The sequence below is a fragment of the Anguilla rostrata genome, chromosome 15 (assembly GCF_018555375.3).
Source record: "Anguilla rostrata isolate EN2019 chromosome 15, ASM1855537v3, whole genome shotgun sequence".
In the NCBI taxonomy this organism is placed as follows: Eukaryota; Metazoa; Chordata; class Actinopteri; order Anguilliformes; family Anguillidae; genus Anguilla; species Anguilla rostrata.
The window spans coordinates 17,962,227-17,977,623 of NC_057947.1; the positions used below are offsets into that span (position 1 = coordinate 17,962,227).

General features: G+C 41.3%; 1 protein-coding gene across 1 annotated transcript; it reads left to right on the top strand.

The window, feature by feature from the left end:
• The first annotated feature begins 5,817 nt into the window (after positions 1 to 5,817).
• tnfaip6 (tumor necrosis factor, alpha-induced protein 6) lies at positions 5,818 to 15,095 on the top strand. Its single transcript, XM_064310182.1, has 6 exons — positions 5,818 to 6,119; positions 9,154 to 9,291; positions 10,378 to 10,539; positions 11,591 to 11,819; positions 13,745 to 13,785; positions 14,226 to 15,095. Exons 1-6 carry the CDS (start codon positions 5,996 to 5,998, stop codon positions 14,984 to 14,986), a joined length of 1,455 nt encoding a protein of 484 aa, XP_064166252.1. The 5' UTR covers positions 5,818 to 5,995; the 3' UTR covers positions 14,987 to 15,095.
• Positions 15,096 to 15,397: the final 302 nt, after the last annotated feature.

Genomic DNA, 15,397 nt, shown 5'->3' on the forward strand with positions numbered 1-15,397 from the left:
AAACATCTTCCTGTTTTTCAATGCTTCTAGCCACTACAGCCCATGTAGAGAATCTTTTCAAGGCTGACAAACTAAGGGAAAGCATCACTCTGGAATGCCAGGCTCGATGGATTGAGTTTTCTCTCAGACCACAGCTGAGGATGTTGGGCTGAGATGGCTAGGGTTAATTAACTAATTACTTTATCAAGCTTGATTATTGTGGTGGTGGAATGAGGATAATTGTTTCACACATGGCTTGACAAAAAGGTAATTTTCCTCTTTTTGGCAGAGGAGTCCACAAGTCCATGTGAGAAAACAAGCAGATACAGACTGGTGGTCCGACACATAATCAGTTATATTTCCTAAGATACCTTAAACCTCTTATGAATCTTCATCCAGCATTTCATAATGGACTTCTACCTCTGCCTAGCCAGTATGTATTCCAAAACTGAAGGTAAGTTGTATTTAGTAGTCTTTGTCCATACTACTAAATACAACTTGCCTTCAGTTGTGGAATACCATATTTAAGCTCTGAATCTATCATTAAATGGATTCTGAGAAAACATCTCATGGAAATATAATGGAAATATATACCATATCCCCAACTGTAGACAATAGTTATAGGCCATCGGAGAGCTTTTGTAGAGAGGTGCAATCTATACCTGTTTGAGAGCAATAGCAGAGCGATAGGAACAACATCTAGAGAAGCATGTGTGAACAAAAGAGGAGACTGGGGAAAAAGATGAGAAGAGATTGGTTGAAAAAAAGGGGATGGGACAGAGTCTGGATCACACTTTACTTTAATAATGTAATAAATTATGAAGGGGAGAGCAGGCAACTCAACCCGTCGAGCTCTGGCATTTGTTACGGTTTTCTAGTAGCAGATGGGACACATCAGAAGGGGGAGGGTTAGGAGGGAGGAAAAGGTAAGAAAACAATAAGGGTTTCTTGGTAAATGCTACTTTAGCACCTGTAATTGATGCAGAAATGATGCACAGGGGTGACTTGTAGAGGGTAAGCTATGCCTCCACTTGTGCTTGGTGGGGGCAGGGGTGGGCAGAGGGATGGGGAGGTTAATGGAGATGGAATGGAGAAGAAAATAAAATATGCATCTGACAGTTGGAAAGGAGAGACAGTGGTGGGTCATGAAAAGAAACTATGTTAAGTTTATTCCATGCTTTTTCCAGCCGCTGTACAAGATGGAACGGAAAAATGGAAGAGAAGTAGGTCTACACCAACACCCCCCCCCCCCCCGTGTGGTCAGAGGAAATCCATGATGTCAGTGAGTGTCGGGATCCAGATGAACAGGAGAGAGATATCATGTATGCAGGGTGTCCAAGTCCAGCAGCTGGATCGAGTTAACTGATATGCACGTAGACATGGAGGCCCCGCCCCTGGTAGGATGAGTGAAAGCCAGCGGCTGTGCGTGACTCACATTTTCATATAAACTGTGGGAGTCTCCCCACCCAACAAGGGTACCACCTTCAGCTTGGCACACAACACAGGAAGTGATGTCATAGAACAACAGCACCATAAAAACAGCAGGGAACAAAAGCTCCCTTATCCTCTCCTCCACCAGACTTGTGTCATTTTAAGTGGGTTAATTATGCCATGACTACCCTGCCTTGGAAAATTTAAGGAACTCCTATAAAGTTTGGGAAGATTGTATCCATATTGATGACAATTTGCCTGCCTCTCTGTTTTGAGCTTTGATCTAAACAAGTACTGTTGTTTAAGGGTTTTCTATCTGTCTGCCAGTCAGTTAGAAATATTATTTATATTTATATTTGACTATTTCAGAAATGAGGAGACTGACAGAGTGACCAACACTGACTATTCATTACATTAAAAGTTTCATTGTAGTCTTTGGACACCTATTTGCACAGATGCAATATCTAATTAATGCAGTTCTAAGTTCGAACTGCACAAGAAGAGTATGGTTTTTTTTATCAGGGGTGGGCAAAGAGGCTTTATTTGTTTCTGAAATTTATACCAACTTCTGCTCTTAATAAGGTAGACTTTCATTTTAATAAAACGTAGTCATGAATCACGGCTGCAAGCTATTTTTTTTTATGCCCCAATATGCAATCTATTATTATGGTCCAATCTATGAATGTAAACCAGCATGTACAAACCTAATAATTATCTAATTGAGCCAGGAAAACAAAACCTCCATACACAGTGGCATTTCTAGGAATGGTTCTAGCCTGATTTATATTACGGTTTTAATATCTGAAAACTTCCATACTATTGTAGGAAATTAAAATAATTCAAGTATCAGCTGTTAAGTGTGAAAGACTGTAGAGAAGGCCAGAACTTGCCCTTCAACCAAACACCACTAAGTGTAAATTAATTTTGCTTGATTAATGAGTGCAAATTTGCTAAATAATCTGTACCTATTTCATTTTAACTGCATGCCAAAGATAAGGCAGACAAATTTAAGCAAATCCATTTCTTTACAAAGTACCATGTATGTTTTTTTTACCAGAGCAAACCTAGCAAACAAACTGGAAAATCTTTACTTTTTCATCAGTATTTTAACTGCAGAATCTGCAAGTATTTACTAATGCTCATGTTGTCCAGATGTCTAGGTTGCAGCCACAGAGAACAAAGAGTACATTTATCCACAAGCTGAAACAAGAAAGAGAGCTGAAAACCATATGCTTTCTAATTAACTGCTGAATGTTATTCAAGCAAAATAAGTGAAGATGTGAGAGTGCTCCATGACGTTCTAACCACTGGACTGGGGGTTTCATTATCTCAAAAATAATGGACCCTTCATTATTTATGCCTAGGCTAAGTTTAAGACACACAGACAAAATACGATTGAGTGAGAGCATTTAGGCAAGAAAACGATTAAGCTCAATTATTCTGTTTGGATTCAATTAATGACGGACATCTGAGCAACTTGTGGGTAGCTGTTACTTCTCAGGATTCATGATTACTGGTCATTGTCCGTTTATTCCAATTAATTCAAAACGTAAATCCGTAAATTGGAGAAACCCCTCGCATATAGCAACTGTGACGTTTTTTAAGGAAAGTTGTCAGTGGCAACTGCCGTTTCTCTTACACGTGCGCTAATAAAACTGAGTGGGTAAAGTAACCTAGCATTGTGACAAAGGAAAACGCTGAAAATTCGGTTACTTTGCACTTGGTCGTCTGCTGTCGAAATTTCGCCGCTTTTAGCATATCGTAACTTGGCGGACAGCTATCCGATGACAGTCTCTTTGTAGCCTGTAAGATTGTATTTAGCATTCATTAGATGGCTTTACAGCTCTCTGGATTGTCATTCGCAAGTGTTATAGCATAGGCCTAATTCTCAGAAACTGCAGGACAGCTTAATATTTTTGCCAGACCAACGGAGGGATGCGACTGACGCTGTGTCATTCTCACAGCTGTTCGCCTCTGTATTGGCTCGTTTCCCTGCATTCAGAGCCAGGAATATTCCGGGGTATGGTGTAGCCTATTTTAATTGAAAAAAGTCAAGCGAACCAGAGAGGCCAAGCGAAATCACTTTGTTCTTCGAAAAACAAACAAACAAAAAAAAAAAAACCCATAAGTGTGTCTGAGGTCGCAAAGGGAAAAACAATGTAGGGCTGTTAGTAATTACCCACAAGTAGGTCTCTGATGAAGTATATTCCCGTCAGTGTGAGCAGGCCTATATCCTTGATTTTGCTTGAATGACGCCTTGCTTTAATTTATAATATTGCACATTATTTTAAACGTTTAACTTTGCCATTCTGTAAGCTAGGCTATACTGCTTTGAGATAAAATGAATTATTAGTAGTAGTAGTAGGAGTAGGAGGAGTAATATTAGCATTATTATTATCATTTGGTCATGATACACACTAGCCTAATTTTGGCCATATGTTAAAAAAAAATGTATCAAAAGTAAAATACAGTAGGCCATTTTGTATTTTGACAATACTATATACATTTCCTGAAAGCCATATTGTGAGGGTGGGGAAGTGTTAACGACCACACGCAACTAATTCAAAAAGGGGGTTTCTTTAACTTACCACCGAAGTGAAAACCACTAGGCCTAGGTCTCAGTAAGAGACTTGAGGAAGGGGTAACGAAAAGAACTCAACCCCTAAGGGAGAATATCCTAACACAAAATGTCTCGGCAGGAGAACGAAGCCAAGGCGTAAGGAGTGAGTGAACTTTAGAAAGACTGCGGTGCAGTCTGAAGAAAAACAAAAGAAAATGGTGCCTCGTAAATGAGGCGTTTAAGGAAAATAAAGAATTAAAGCTAGGTGACTAGTAGGACAGGTGTCTTACTACTAGTCAAAACAAAAGCTAAATTCAAAAATCCTATACCTTTTTCTTACCACCGTTTCTCTAAGAGAGCTTTTCTCTATACCGGCTTTTGTGTACGTAAATACACACTAAAGCGAAGAACAGATCTCACGTGAGCATATATAAGCTCTCTCAATCAGGTGCAAACAATCGGTCGTAATCAAAAGCAATCACGGAGCGCCCTCAGGCGGTCCTGAAGATTACCACACTCAGTTATCTGAAACAGCATTCAGTTTCCCCAACAGGGATACTGAGTATCCGATTAGCACGAAACGGCGTCGATTAGTTAACCCACGACGCCGCACAGCAAACGGAATAAGGAACCATGACAACTGGACCTACATTTAGGCTAACAGTAAATTGTAATAGGGCCACATTTTTTCATGTTATAATTTTGGGACTTGAGTTTTGGGAAAACTATTGTCTGTTTATCAATGATGCAAGTCATAAACAAATTTAGTTTGGTTAAATATTGATGCTGACCATCAAGCATTTATAAACATCATCAGCTGCCAGCTAGCTAGTTGGCTATTTACTACAGTAGCAGTTCACATCGTTTTAACGTTTCATGTTCCGCTTGCAGTGCCGACCCGATTTGTTCATTTTTCTATCATCTATCACTACGTTTACATTCCATTTTAGTGCATGTAGACCTCTTACTATGATTTCTTCAGGCTTTTTGAAACTGCATGTCATGTGGAAGTTGATGATCCCAGATGAAACCATGCTACCACGAACACTGGCATGTTTCTGAGCATAGCCACTTATGGAAATAACCATGTAAAAAGCAGCCTATCAATGTAGCAGTAGCCTACAAATAGGCTACTGGAATAAACTGATTACTCCCAATTAACCGGGGTCTGATAATAAATAAATAATAATAATAATAATAATAATTATTATTATTATTAGCCAGTATCAAAATGGCAAGAGCCTACACTGAATTAAAACAACTGATCGAATAAAACTTTGAATGTAAAATTTCTAATAAATCTTATTTATTTTATCATATTTTCACATAGGTATTGTAGTGTTGTAATTAAAGTTAGTTTGTTCGCCACTACAGTCAAGTCCACCTTTGCAGTAGGCATCATTGAACAATGATGCCCGCTGAATGAATCCACTTTTATCGCAATAAAAACCTGTGAGACCGCCTCATTTCTGATGGAACAAAGGGAGGGGGACGCAAAGAAAAAATATTGTAGATCAGGATAGGCTATTTCAAGTATACTGAAAATAGGCTACTGAAATAAATCGTCCTGGGGTATCATGATAGAAACTACGGTGACTTTTCTAAGCTCGTGAGATAGGCTACAAATGAAAAAACACAATACTTTTTTTTTTGAAAAAGCTAGAGTCTGGATTTCTTATTTAAAATGCATATACTTGAAATACTAGCCGTCGCAAAACTACTACCGATTGATTCCGATTGTAAATGGCTGAACGAAGGAAAGTTGCGAAACCCGTCCTCTCAGGAACTTGGCTCTAGTAGGCTAGATTTCATTAGCATTATTCGTCACCACTATTCTTCGAGGGGGTTAAAATACGTTTTTTATCACTCCGTGTCGCTGGGCTGGCTTGACTCTACAGGAAATTCCTTGTTTTGAGAAACGTCGCTGACCTCACGGAGTCTACAAACAGGCAGCGCAGCTATAAAAGTCTGGACACCACATTGGCCTCGGGTACAGCGCGAGCTAGTGGTGGCACTGGAGTTCCCATGTACGCCACGCGAGACGTAGGGATGCTCCTGTTCGGACTCATATGGACCGCCTGCTTCGTCCTGGAGGAGACGCAGGCGTGGGGCTACAAGAATGGAATACTGCATAACTCCATATGGCTGGGTAAGCCCCGGCTTGTTTGAAAAAAAGTGTATGCAGCCTGGACCGAACTTTTAGCCTAACATGTGAAATCGATTATCAGTTTAGACCTCTAGCCTACTGTTACAAGGTAACATACGTTTTTAATTTTGGTAATTGATGTATGGTCATTGACTGAATATTGCAACCTATAGTTACAGTGAATGAAGAAAGCCGAACAAGAGATCCGGTGTCTGAAACTGAGTTAGCAGAAAACGTATATTTAAACAGTCAAGTACTACCAAACGTTTTTTCTGTTTTTCTGGATTAACTGTCAAGCATTTCGTCCTACACCAGAAGCTAAGCCACCCAGTTGCCTTTTCTTGGCGATGGCAGAAACCGTCCTTAATGGCTCTGGGCTTTGTAGTAGCCTACTCGGATGGGAGAGCTCCTGGAAAAGCTGATGAAAGTGGTGGTTTTGGTCAGTAGGGGGTAGTCTTTCCTCTGAATCACGTCGGAGAGGCAACGATCTAGTTTAGTAGTACAGTTATGTTGGAGTTTCCTTTCTGGACAAAGCATTAAAATGAGGTTCTGTGGTCATCTGATATTTTCACGTTGAAAAAATATTTCAATTTCAATATTTCTTTTTGTTAATACCATTGCCGTGATCAAATTTGGTCATAACAATAACAATACTACTACTAATAATAACAATGATAATTATTGTTGTTGTTGTTTTTAATGAATTATTTTTATTTATTTATCAGGCACCTATTTGAGCACTCAAGGTCACCTTACATGGTATTAAAACAGTTGAAATGCATACAGGCAGTAGGACAAGTCGACTGGACTTACCAGTATATGAATTTAAGTTTGATAGTTTGTTCAGAATTCAGAAGCTATATCAATTGATATATTACTGTTGGAAAAATAGCTGTTAAGATAGGCCTATTCTGTGATTTTCAGATGTAGTTTAGTAATGTCTCTCAATCCTATGTAATGTGGGATGCTAGGAGGTAATTTTGCTTTGATGTTTCTAAACCAGCTTGCTGTTTTAATCAACAAATCAACTGAACTGGAACAATCATATCCACATCCCCAGACTAAACGCATAACATGCATTTATGAAACTGCCCTATTCATTTCTTGTGAATTTAAATGCTATTTACATGTAATGGACTGTGAACATGATGTTGGGGTGAGAGGCTATTGCACTGCACTGAACCTCTGAGGGTGGATAGTGCAGGAAATGTCACCCTTTCACAGATGAGCTTTCTGTAGAAAGAAAATCATTGGTTGTGGATGCACTAATTGAGAGGTATGCTTCTTAGTTAAACCATAGCATTCACAGGATGTGTCTGCAATGCTGTAGCTGTATGTTGGGTGTCTGTTCATTTTAAGAGAAGAACTAAAGGAGAAGACTATATATGATTGCCAGAGGGAATGTGAGCAGCCCTGGCAGATCCAGCAGAACTGATCTCTTGGGATTTGTGTGCAGATTGTGCTGTGTACCAGCTGTGCTCTGTGTAGTGTCAGTTATAGACTGTGCTTTGTGTGTAGATTGTGCTGTGTCCCGACTGTGCTCGGTGTAGTGTCAGCTATAGACTGTGCTTTTTGTGAATACACTGTGCTACACACAAAACTGTTGATGTGGTGTGGGTCCACTGTACAGTCTGGGAAGTCAAGTAGTGAGGTTCTGTTAGAAATGAGCACCCAGGGAATGTTTGATAATGGATGGAGGAGCATGTGCAAATCAACAGCTAATATAACATTATGCACTGGGCAAGCATATGTGAAATATGCAAAAAGTTTTGAGAACACTGTGTTCCAGTGCGAACTTTCCTCCTGTCCACTCCTATTGCCACTGTGCTAAAGCAGGGGGGTAATCGAGAGTTTACCATTTAATGGAGTGAAAACAAAATTGGCTCAAGCCATAAACCATTTTAATGGATTGCCAAGGTTGTCTGATACACGTAATGAGCAGAACATGCTTACAGCACACATCTGGAATCCATAAGAAACATTTTTACTGTACCACATGACCCTCTCTGTATTGTCCTCCAGTCACAGGTCTGAGGTGCACTGGGGTTACCAACACGTCGTGACCACAGGGAGGGCGAAAGGGGATCGTTAAGAATAAAGATCGGCGGACCGGCCCATTTGATCTAGGTCTCAAGGTTTGCGCAATCCTGCCTTGTTCAAACTAAGGCGCATAGCGCTCACCTCGCGGGAATAGCCCAGGGCTTGCAGTCCCTTCTGGATGCATGCCCAGATGTCATGCATTGCTCCTGTTTAAGTTTTATCATACGAGTGAAGCGCAGAGTTTTTATGGTGATATAGATCTCTCTGTGCTAGCAGTGGCCCCACTGTGCTCCCTGCACTTTGTGAAGTATGACCTGACTGCCGAAGGTGAGCTGGGCTGGGCTTGGCTAGTACTTGTATGGGTGACCTGCTGGGAAAATAAAGCTACTGTTGGAAGTAGTGTTGGTAGGCTGGTAAGTTTCCCCTGGGTGTTTAACCGAGCTCCTGACTTCATTGTGGTAATTAAAGAGCCTACGGCAGTTGTCAAAAGAGCAGGGGTGGTAACTCCAGTGTCGTGGTGGAAACAAAACTCTCTTTCTAGTGCCGAACATAGCTCAGGAGGTAAGAGTGGTTGTCTGGCAGCCGGAGGGTTGCCGGTTCGATCCCCGCCCTGGGCGTGTTGAAGTGTCCCTGAGCAAGGCACCTAACCTCTAATTGCCCCCAATGAGCTGATTGGTACCTTGTATTGCAGCCTTTCACCGTTGGTGTGTGAGTGTGTGTGCGAATGGATGAATGAGAGGCATCAATTGTAAAGCGCGTTGGATAAAAGCGCTATATAAATGCAGTCCATTTACCAATTGGTGGCTGCCATATCATCCCCCTACATCTGATTGGGTACTTAATCTCACTGTGCCTACTATGATTCTTTGGGTCATCACTACAATTGAGAACCTGCATGGTTAACGGTGTTAACTGAATGATTACATAATCTTAGTTATTATAATAATAATAATTATTATTATTATTATGAATAATAAAAATAATAATCTCTCCTTAGAGCAAGCAGCTGGGGTGTACCACCGTGAGTCGCGCAAAGGGAGGTACCAGCTGACGTACTTGGAGGCCAAAGCGGTGTGCAGATTTGAGGGGGGGAAACTAGCCACCTACGACCAGTTGGAGGCAGCCCGGCAAATAGGTCTGTATTCCAAACCCCCCTACACCTACACACCCCCCCACACACACCTATGCACCCCTCTCACACCTACACACCCCGCTCGCACCGATACACTCCTGTCACACCTACACATCCCTCTTACACCTACACACCCCACACTCCTACACATCCCTCTCACATTTACACATCCCTCTTACACCTACACACCCCACACTTCTACACATCCCTCTCACATTTACACACCCCTCTAACACCTACACACCCCACTCACACCTACACTCCTCCACTTTCACCTACACTCCTCCACAAGATCACTTCCAAACTACCCTGCCATACCTCCACACTCCCCAACACACATACAAAAAATAGCTTCCCTAGGGAAGTTGGTGAGTAACTCCTGCTGTGTTAGTTGTCCAGTCATGTTAATCTTCCACTTCCGCCAATAACTCAGTGATTTGCTGTGGGGTTTAGTGGACTGTAGAGAGCACAGCAGAGCGAGAGCAGCCTGGGGAATATGCTTCCAGACAGGGTGCCTTTGTTCCCATGCCATCTATCAGAAACATGCCTGGAGCCATCCTCCTTTCTCTCAAGGGTTTCCTACAAGGCACTACCAGTATTATGCAACTGTTTCTGTGGGCTAGCCCTGCTCTTTAATGAGAAAGTGTTTTGGCTTGGACATGCATGATTGATTAATAATGTCGCTCTCTCGTTTTGACTGCAGTTATCCTGGGAGGTCTGGTTTTACTTCCTGGCTGTGGTTGCTGAATTATAACAGAAGGCAGAGGAAACATTTAGGTTTTCCGTGGTTTTTGCGCAGAGTGCTAATACCATTATAAAGCCTCTGTTTTAGGAAAGACTTTGTTACCTCCCCTCCCCCCAGATCTAATAATGGCATCGTATTACTTGCAAATGACCAAATCTGTTGACATTGTTACTAATGTGTGTGTAACTCTATAGGGTATGCATATGATGCCACCGTGTGTGTTTCTAGTGAGGCACTGAAACATGTTCGTGGTGATGGTAATCTGAGAAAGGGATTTAGCCCTACTAAATGTGGAAGCCATTAACCCCCCCCCCCCCCCCCACCCCTTCCCCATCCTGCAACAGGGTTTCATGTTTGCGCTGCCGGCTGGTTCGATCGAGGCCGTGTTGGCTACCCCATTGTCAAATCCGGCTCCAACTGCGGCTTTGGCAAAGTCGGAATCATCGACTACGGCTACAGGTTGAACAAGAGCGAGAGGTGGGACGTCTACTGCTACAACCCCACCGGTGAGCACTGTGGGATTGTGGGTAAGGAGGCGGTGGTCACACCAGTGGCAGTGGGAGGAGACACGTCACTGTCCCGGCCTCCTGACAGCGATGTAATCGGCTGTGAATAACGCAGAAGCCACCGCGCTGTTTCTGTGGTAGAGACGTTCCAAAACCCAGAAGCCCCTGATGAATAGCGGTGTCAAAGGGTTTTGGTCTGGTTTCTGCCTGGGTTGCTTTCTGGGTCAGCGTCCTGTGCTGGTTTCAGAGAGCAGAGACCACTGTGCTGAGGTGAGACTGTTAACAAAGTCTCACTACATGCTTATTACTTTCATCCTTTTCATATTTTTGTCATTGGACTATAATTTTTTAAATTTCCATATAATATACTCATTAAACTCATTTTACACAGAGGATGTGGTCAGCTTTGAGAATGTCGTAAAGAAATATTAAAAATACATTATGTAAAATACATTACCTGAAACTTACGTGGAAGTCAATCATTTTTCTAACCCACTTGGAAAATACTTTTAGTTTTATCTGCTCCTGTTCTGCAGGTGTGTAAGTCATTCACCCTTTCAGGAAACAAAACAATATAATGTTTGCCTCTGTTTAAAAAAAACACAAAACAATTGGCTTGCACCAATACTGCAAGCCAAATGTGTGTTACTCATGAAAACATTGCAGTGTTCTTAACTGTCATCTGCCATCAACATTCTGAAGTTGGTATGCCCATTAAAACATACAATTTAATTGTCCGATTTGACTTAGCCTGTAAAATTTAGTCTCTCAAAACGGCATCCCAACAGGCAGCATCACAAGCAATATCATCATGTCTAAATTACGATAATAAACTTAATTTATGAAACATTTATATGATGTTTAAAAAGAAGATTCCAAGTCAAAATAATATCAAACAGAGGAAGAAGAACTATGATAATAAAAATTCCAAAATAAAAACAATTCTAAAATAAAAAAATAAAAATTGTAATTTGAGTGACTGTAACTCCCCTGCTGATGGCCTGTCATCCCTGTGAACCCACCCCTCCCCCAACCCCCCATCCCCCAACAGCAAAAGAGTGTGGGGGAGTCTTGACCGACCAGCAGCGGATCATCCAGTCGCCAAGGTACCCAGAGGAGTACGAGGACGAGCAAATCTGCTACTGGCACATCAGGGTGCGCTACGGTCAGCAGATCCGGTTGCGATTTCTTGAGTTTGACGTGGAGGAGGACACGGGCTGTCTCGCAGATTACCTGGAGATCTACGACAGCTATGATGACATCTCGGGCTTTGCCGGGAGGTGAACACTTTTAGTGGCTTTAACATTTTTTCATGCTTTTTCCTCCTCAGTTTAATATGCCCAATTGTATTTATTCAGCACTCATTGCTGCAACCTGTAGATTTGGGAAATGCAGGCTCCCATGTGCTCTCCTTCGAAGCATGTGATGTCAGCCGCGCTTCAGCCACACCAGAGCAGTACTAGAGAAAATTGTTGGCTCATCCAAAATTAAAAACGAAACCATATCCTAACCTTTCCTTAAGCAGCTGAACACAGCCGTAAACTTGCCTCAACCCTCAGACTTACCGTTTTTTTGAGCCCTAAAACCTTATTGAAACCATAGGTACTTTTGAAAACATCTGATTACTCTTGTAAAATTGATGAAAAACAAAGACAATAATACAAATTCAAAATAATATGTTTGAGGTCATTTAAAAGTTCTCCTTGAAAAAATATGTATACATTATAAATCTTTTTTATGGTTATAGGAACCCATGCTACTAGAGAATTACAAACAAACCCATGTTCTAACCTTTCTACATGCTGATGAACACGGCCGTAAACTGGTCTCAACCCTCAGACTTACCGTTTTCCTAACCCTAACCCTAACCACTGCTAACCAAGAGAAAAACCAATGCTTGCCTTACATTTCCAAAAAAGTACCTGGATGATCCCCAAGCTTTTGGGATTATGTTCTATAGACAAATGAGTCAAAGTGGAACTTTTTGAATGACACGGGTCCCATTATGTTTGGAGTAAAGCAATTAGAGGATTTCACAATAAGAACATCATACCAACAGTCAAACGTGATGGTAGTGTGATGGTGTGGGGATGCTTTGCTGCCTCAGGAGCTGGACGACTTCCCATTATTGAAGGAACCATGAATCCTGCTCTGTAGCTGAAAATTCTTAAGGAGAATGTCCGTCTGCCTGCAAGCTGAAGCTGAAGCATGATTTGGTTATGCAGCAAGACTATGATCCAAAACACAAAAGCAGGTCCACATATCAATGGCTGACAAGAAACAAAATGAAAGTTTTTGAGTGGCCTCATTTGAACCCAGTAAAGATGCTATGTTGGGACTTGAAACAAGCAGCTCATGCTTGAAAACCTATCAATGTTGCAATGATTGATGCTACAGTTGGTGCAACCAGTTATTAAGTTTAAGGGGGCAGTTACGTATTCACAAAGGTGATATGAAGGTTTGATGATTTTTTTCATTATATAAATTAAATAATAATTTAAAAATGTGTTTTGTGTTTGCTCAGGTTCCTTTTGTCTAATATTGCATTTTGTCTAAAGATCTGAAACCATTCAGTGTGACAAATAAGAAGTAATGGAGGAAATCAGGAAGGGGACAAATACTTTTTCATGGCACTATTAACCATTGGATTGGCTTGGATTTTGAAATTGTCTGCTGTGCATCTAGAGTCCCTACTGTGCTGTACTCGACGTATACAGGAAGCACTGCTGCTACTGGAGCTATGTGTTCTTCGGATTGACAGTTCATTGACTGTTTCATAGCCTACATTCCAAATTGGTGGCCTGTGGATTCTTGGCTTATTGCTGGGACAAACTATTGTAGCTGTAACCAGAGCATTTCTAGTTTATTTAAACCCACACTACCTCTGGAAGAAGAAGGACAATTATGTCCCAGTGATTTTAAATTTCTCAAGTCTGCTATTGCTTCAGAGTTGCTTTCTGAGGAACACGGTTCATATGTCAAGTATGTCATATGTTCAATATCTTTTTTTCCATACATAAACAGGTAATTAGAGAATAAATTGATAGATAAACAGCACTAGTTGTCCTCAGCATACAATGTTGTGGAAAGATTTTACACAACCATCTGGAAGCCTTTATATTAATCTGCTATTCACAATACGTATTTCAGCAGTTGTGTGTGAATCTGTAATTAAATAATAGAAGCTCATTACATTTTTTTCCAGATTCTGTGGTGATGAACTCCCAGAAGATTTACTCAGCACAGGTATGGAACTAAATTTAGTAATCTCTATTTATGTTTGTTAAAATTGTTAAAATTTGCTGCCACTTATAGCAATCATCCTGGAAACAGTCATTTTGATACAGAGCAAATTAGCTTTATGCAGTCTTCATTTTAAAACACATTGAACACTGAACATGCACACATTGCCAAAAGGTTATTCTTACTGAGCATTTGGTTTTCAGCTAGTAGTTTGGTTCCTAGGCAACAAGCCAATTCTGTTTATCAGTATAAAAGAGAAAAGCATCATCAGTCTTCCAGAATAAGTAAAAAAATCTGTAAGCAGAGATCAAAACAAGAAATTATCAGTTCAAAAGGAAACGCTATACTATCTCTAGCTGAATCAGAGAACATGTCAATTTGTCCTCTTACTTGCTTGAGTTCTACATGTTAAACTCATTCAATCCATCTTGCCTCTTGCCCAGGGAACGTCATGACTCTGAAGTTCCTGTCAGACTCTTCAGTCACAGCAGGCGGGTTCCAGCTGGAGTACCTGGCCATTGATGTACCTGACCCCACTACCTCTGAACCCTTTATTCCAATGCCTAACCCCATCTCTGAGCCCTTAATTGCAATGACTGACCCCATCTCTGAGCCCTTAATTCCAATGACTGACCCCATATCTGAGCCCTTAATTCCAATGACTGACCCCATCTCTGAGCCCTTCATTCCAATGACTGACTCCACCTCCTCCAACACCTCTGAGCCATTTAGTCAACTGATTGACCCTACTTTCTCCTCCAACACTACTGAGTCCTTTAATGAAATGATTGACCCCACCTCCTCCAACACATCTGAGCCCTTCGGTCTTATGACTGACGACTACTCCAACACCTCTGAGCCCTTCGGTCCAATGACTGACCCCACCTCCTCCACAAACACCTCTGAGCCTTTCAGTCCTATGACTGACGACTACTCCAACATCTCTGAGCCCTTTGGTCCAATGACTGACCCCACATCCTCCACAAACACCTCTGAGCCTTTCAGTCCGATGACTGACGACTACTCCAACACCTCTGAGCCTTTCAGTCCGATGACTGACGACTACTCCAACACCTCTGAGCCCCTCGGTCCAATGACTGACTCCACGTCCTCCTCCAACACATTTGAGACCTTTAGTCCAATGGCTGACCCCACCTCCACCTCCAACACCTCTGAACCCTTTACTTCATTGACTGACCAATGACAGAGCAGATCAGTGGTTCCAGTTGTTTTTAAACCATATGTCGTATTTATGTTTTCACTTTTGTAACCTACTTTTTTAGTGTGGTATATTAAAAATATACCCCATTCAATTTCTGTCCAGTTTGTGAAACAGATTTGGTCTTAATTGTTTTATATGGAGAGAACATTATCTTCAAATTAGCTGACAGTCAGTTTAATCTTATGAATCTTAGAAATACCAGTAGCACTGATCAACTGACGATTCCGGTTGAAAAAGCTTAATTAAAATGAATTTCCTCAGTGAACTCATATGTATATATGTTGTATTCTGACAAATGCAAGTATAATCAGTAGTGTAGTGCAGCGTATGAAAATAAGTTTATTCCAGAGCCTGTGTATTTTTACGAGCTGCTAATAACAGGTCTAACCTTCC

What these genes read in the sequence shown, in the direction of transcription:
- tnfaip6 (XM_064310182.1), top strand. Translation starts at nt 5,996, where the DNA reads ATGTACGCCACGCGAGACGTAGGGATGCTCCTGTTCGGACTCATATGG. An exon ending in CTACTGCTACAACCCCACCG is followed by an intron (nt 10,540 to 11,590) that starts GTGAGCACTGTG and finishes ATCCCCCAACAG; the next exon opens with CAAAAGAGTGTGGGGGAGTC. An exon ending in AGAAGATTTACTCAGCACAG is followed by an intron (nt 13,786 to 14,225) that starts GTATGGAACTAA and finishes CCTCTTGCCCAG; the next exon opens with GGAACGTCATGACTCTGAAG.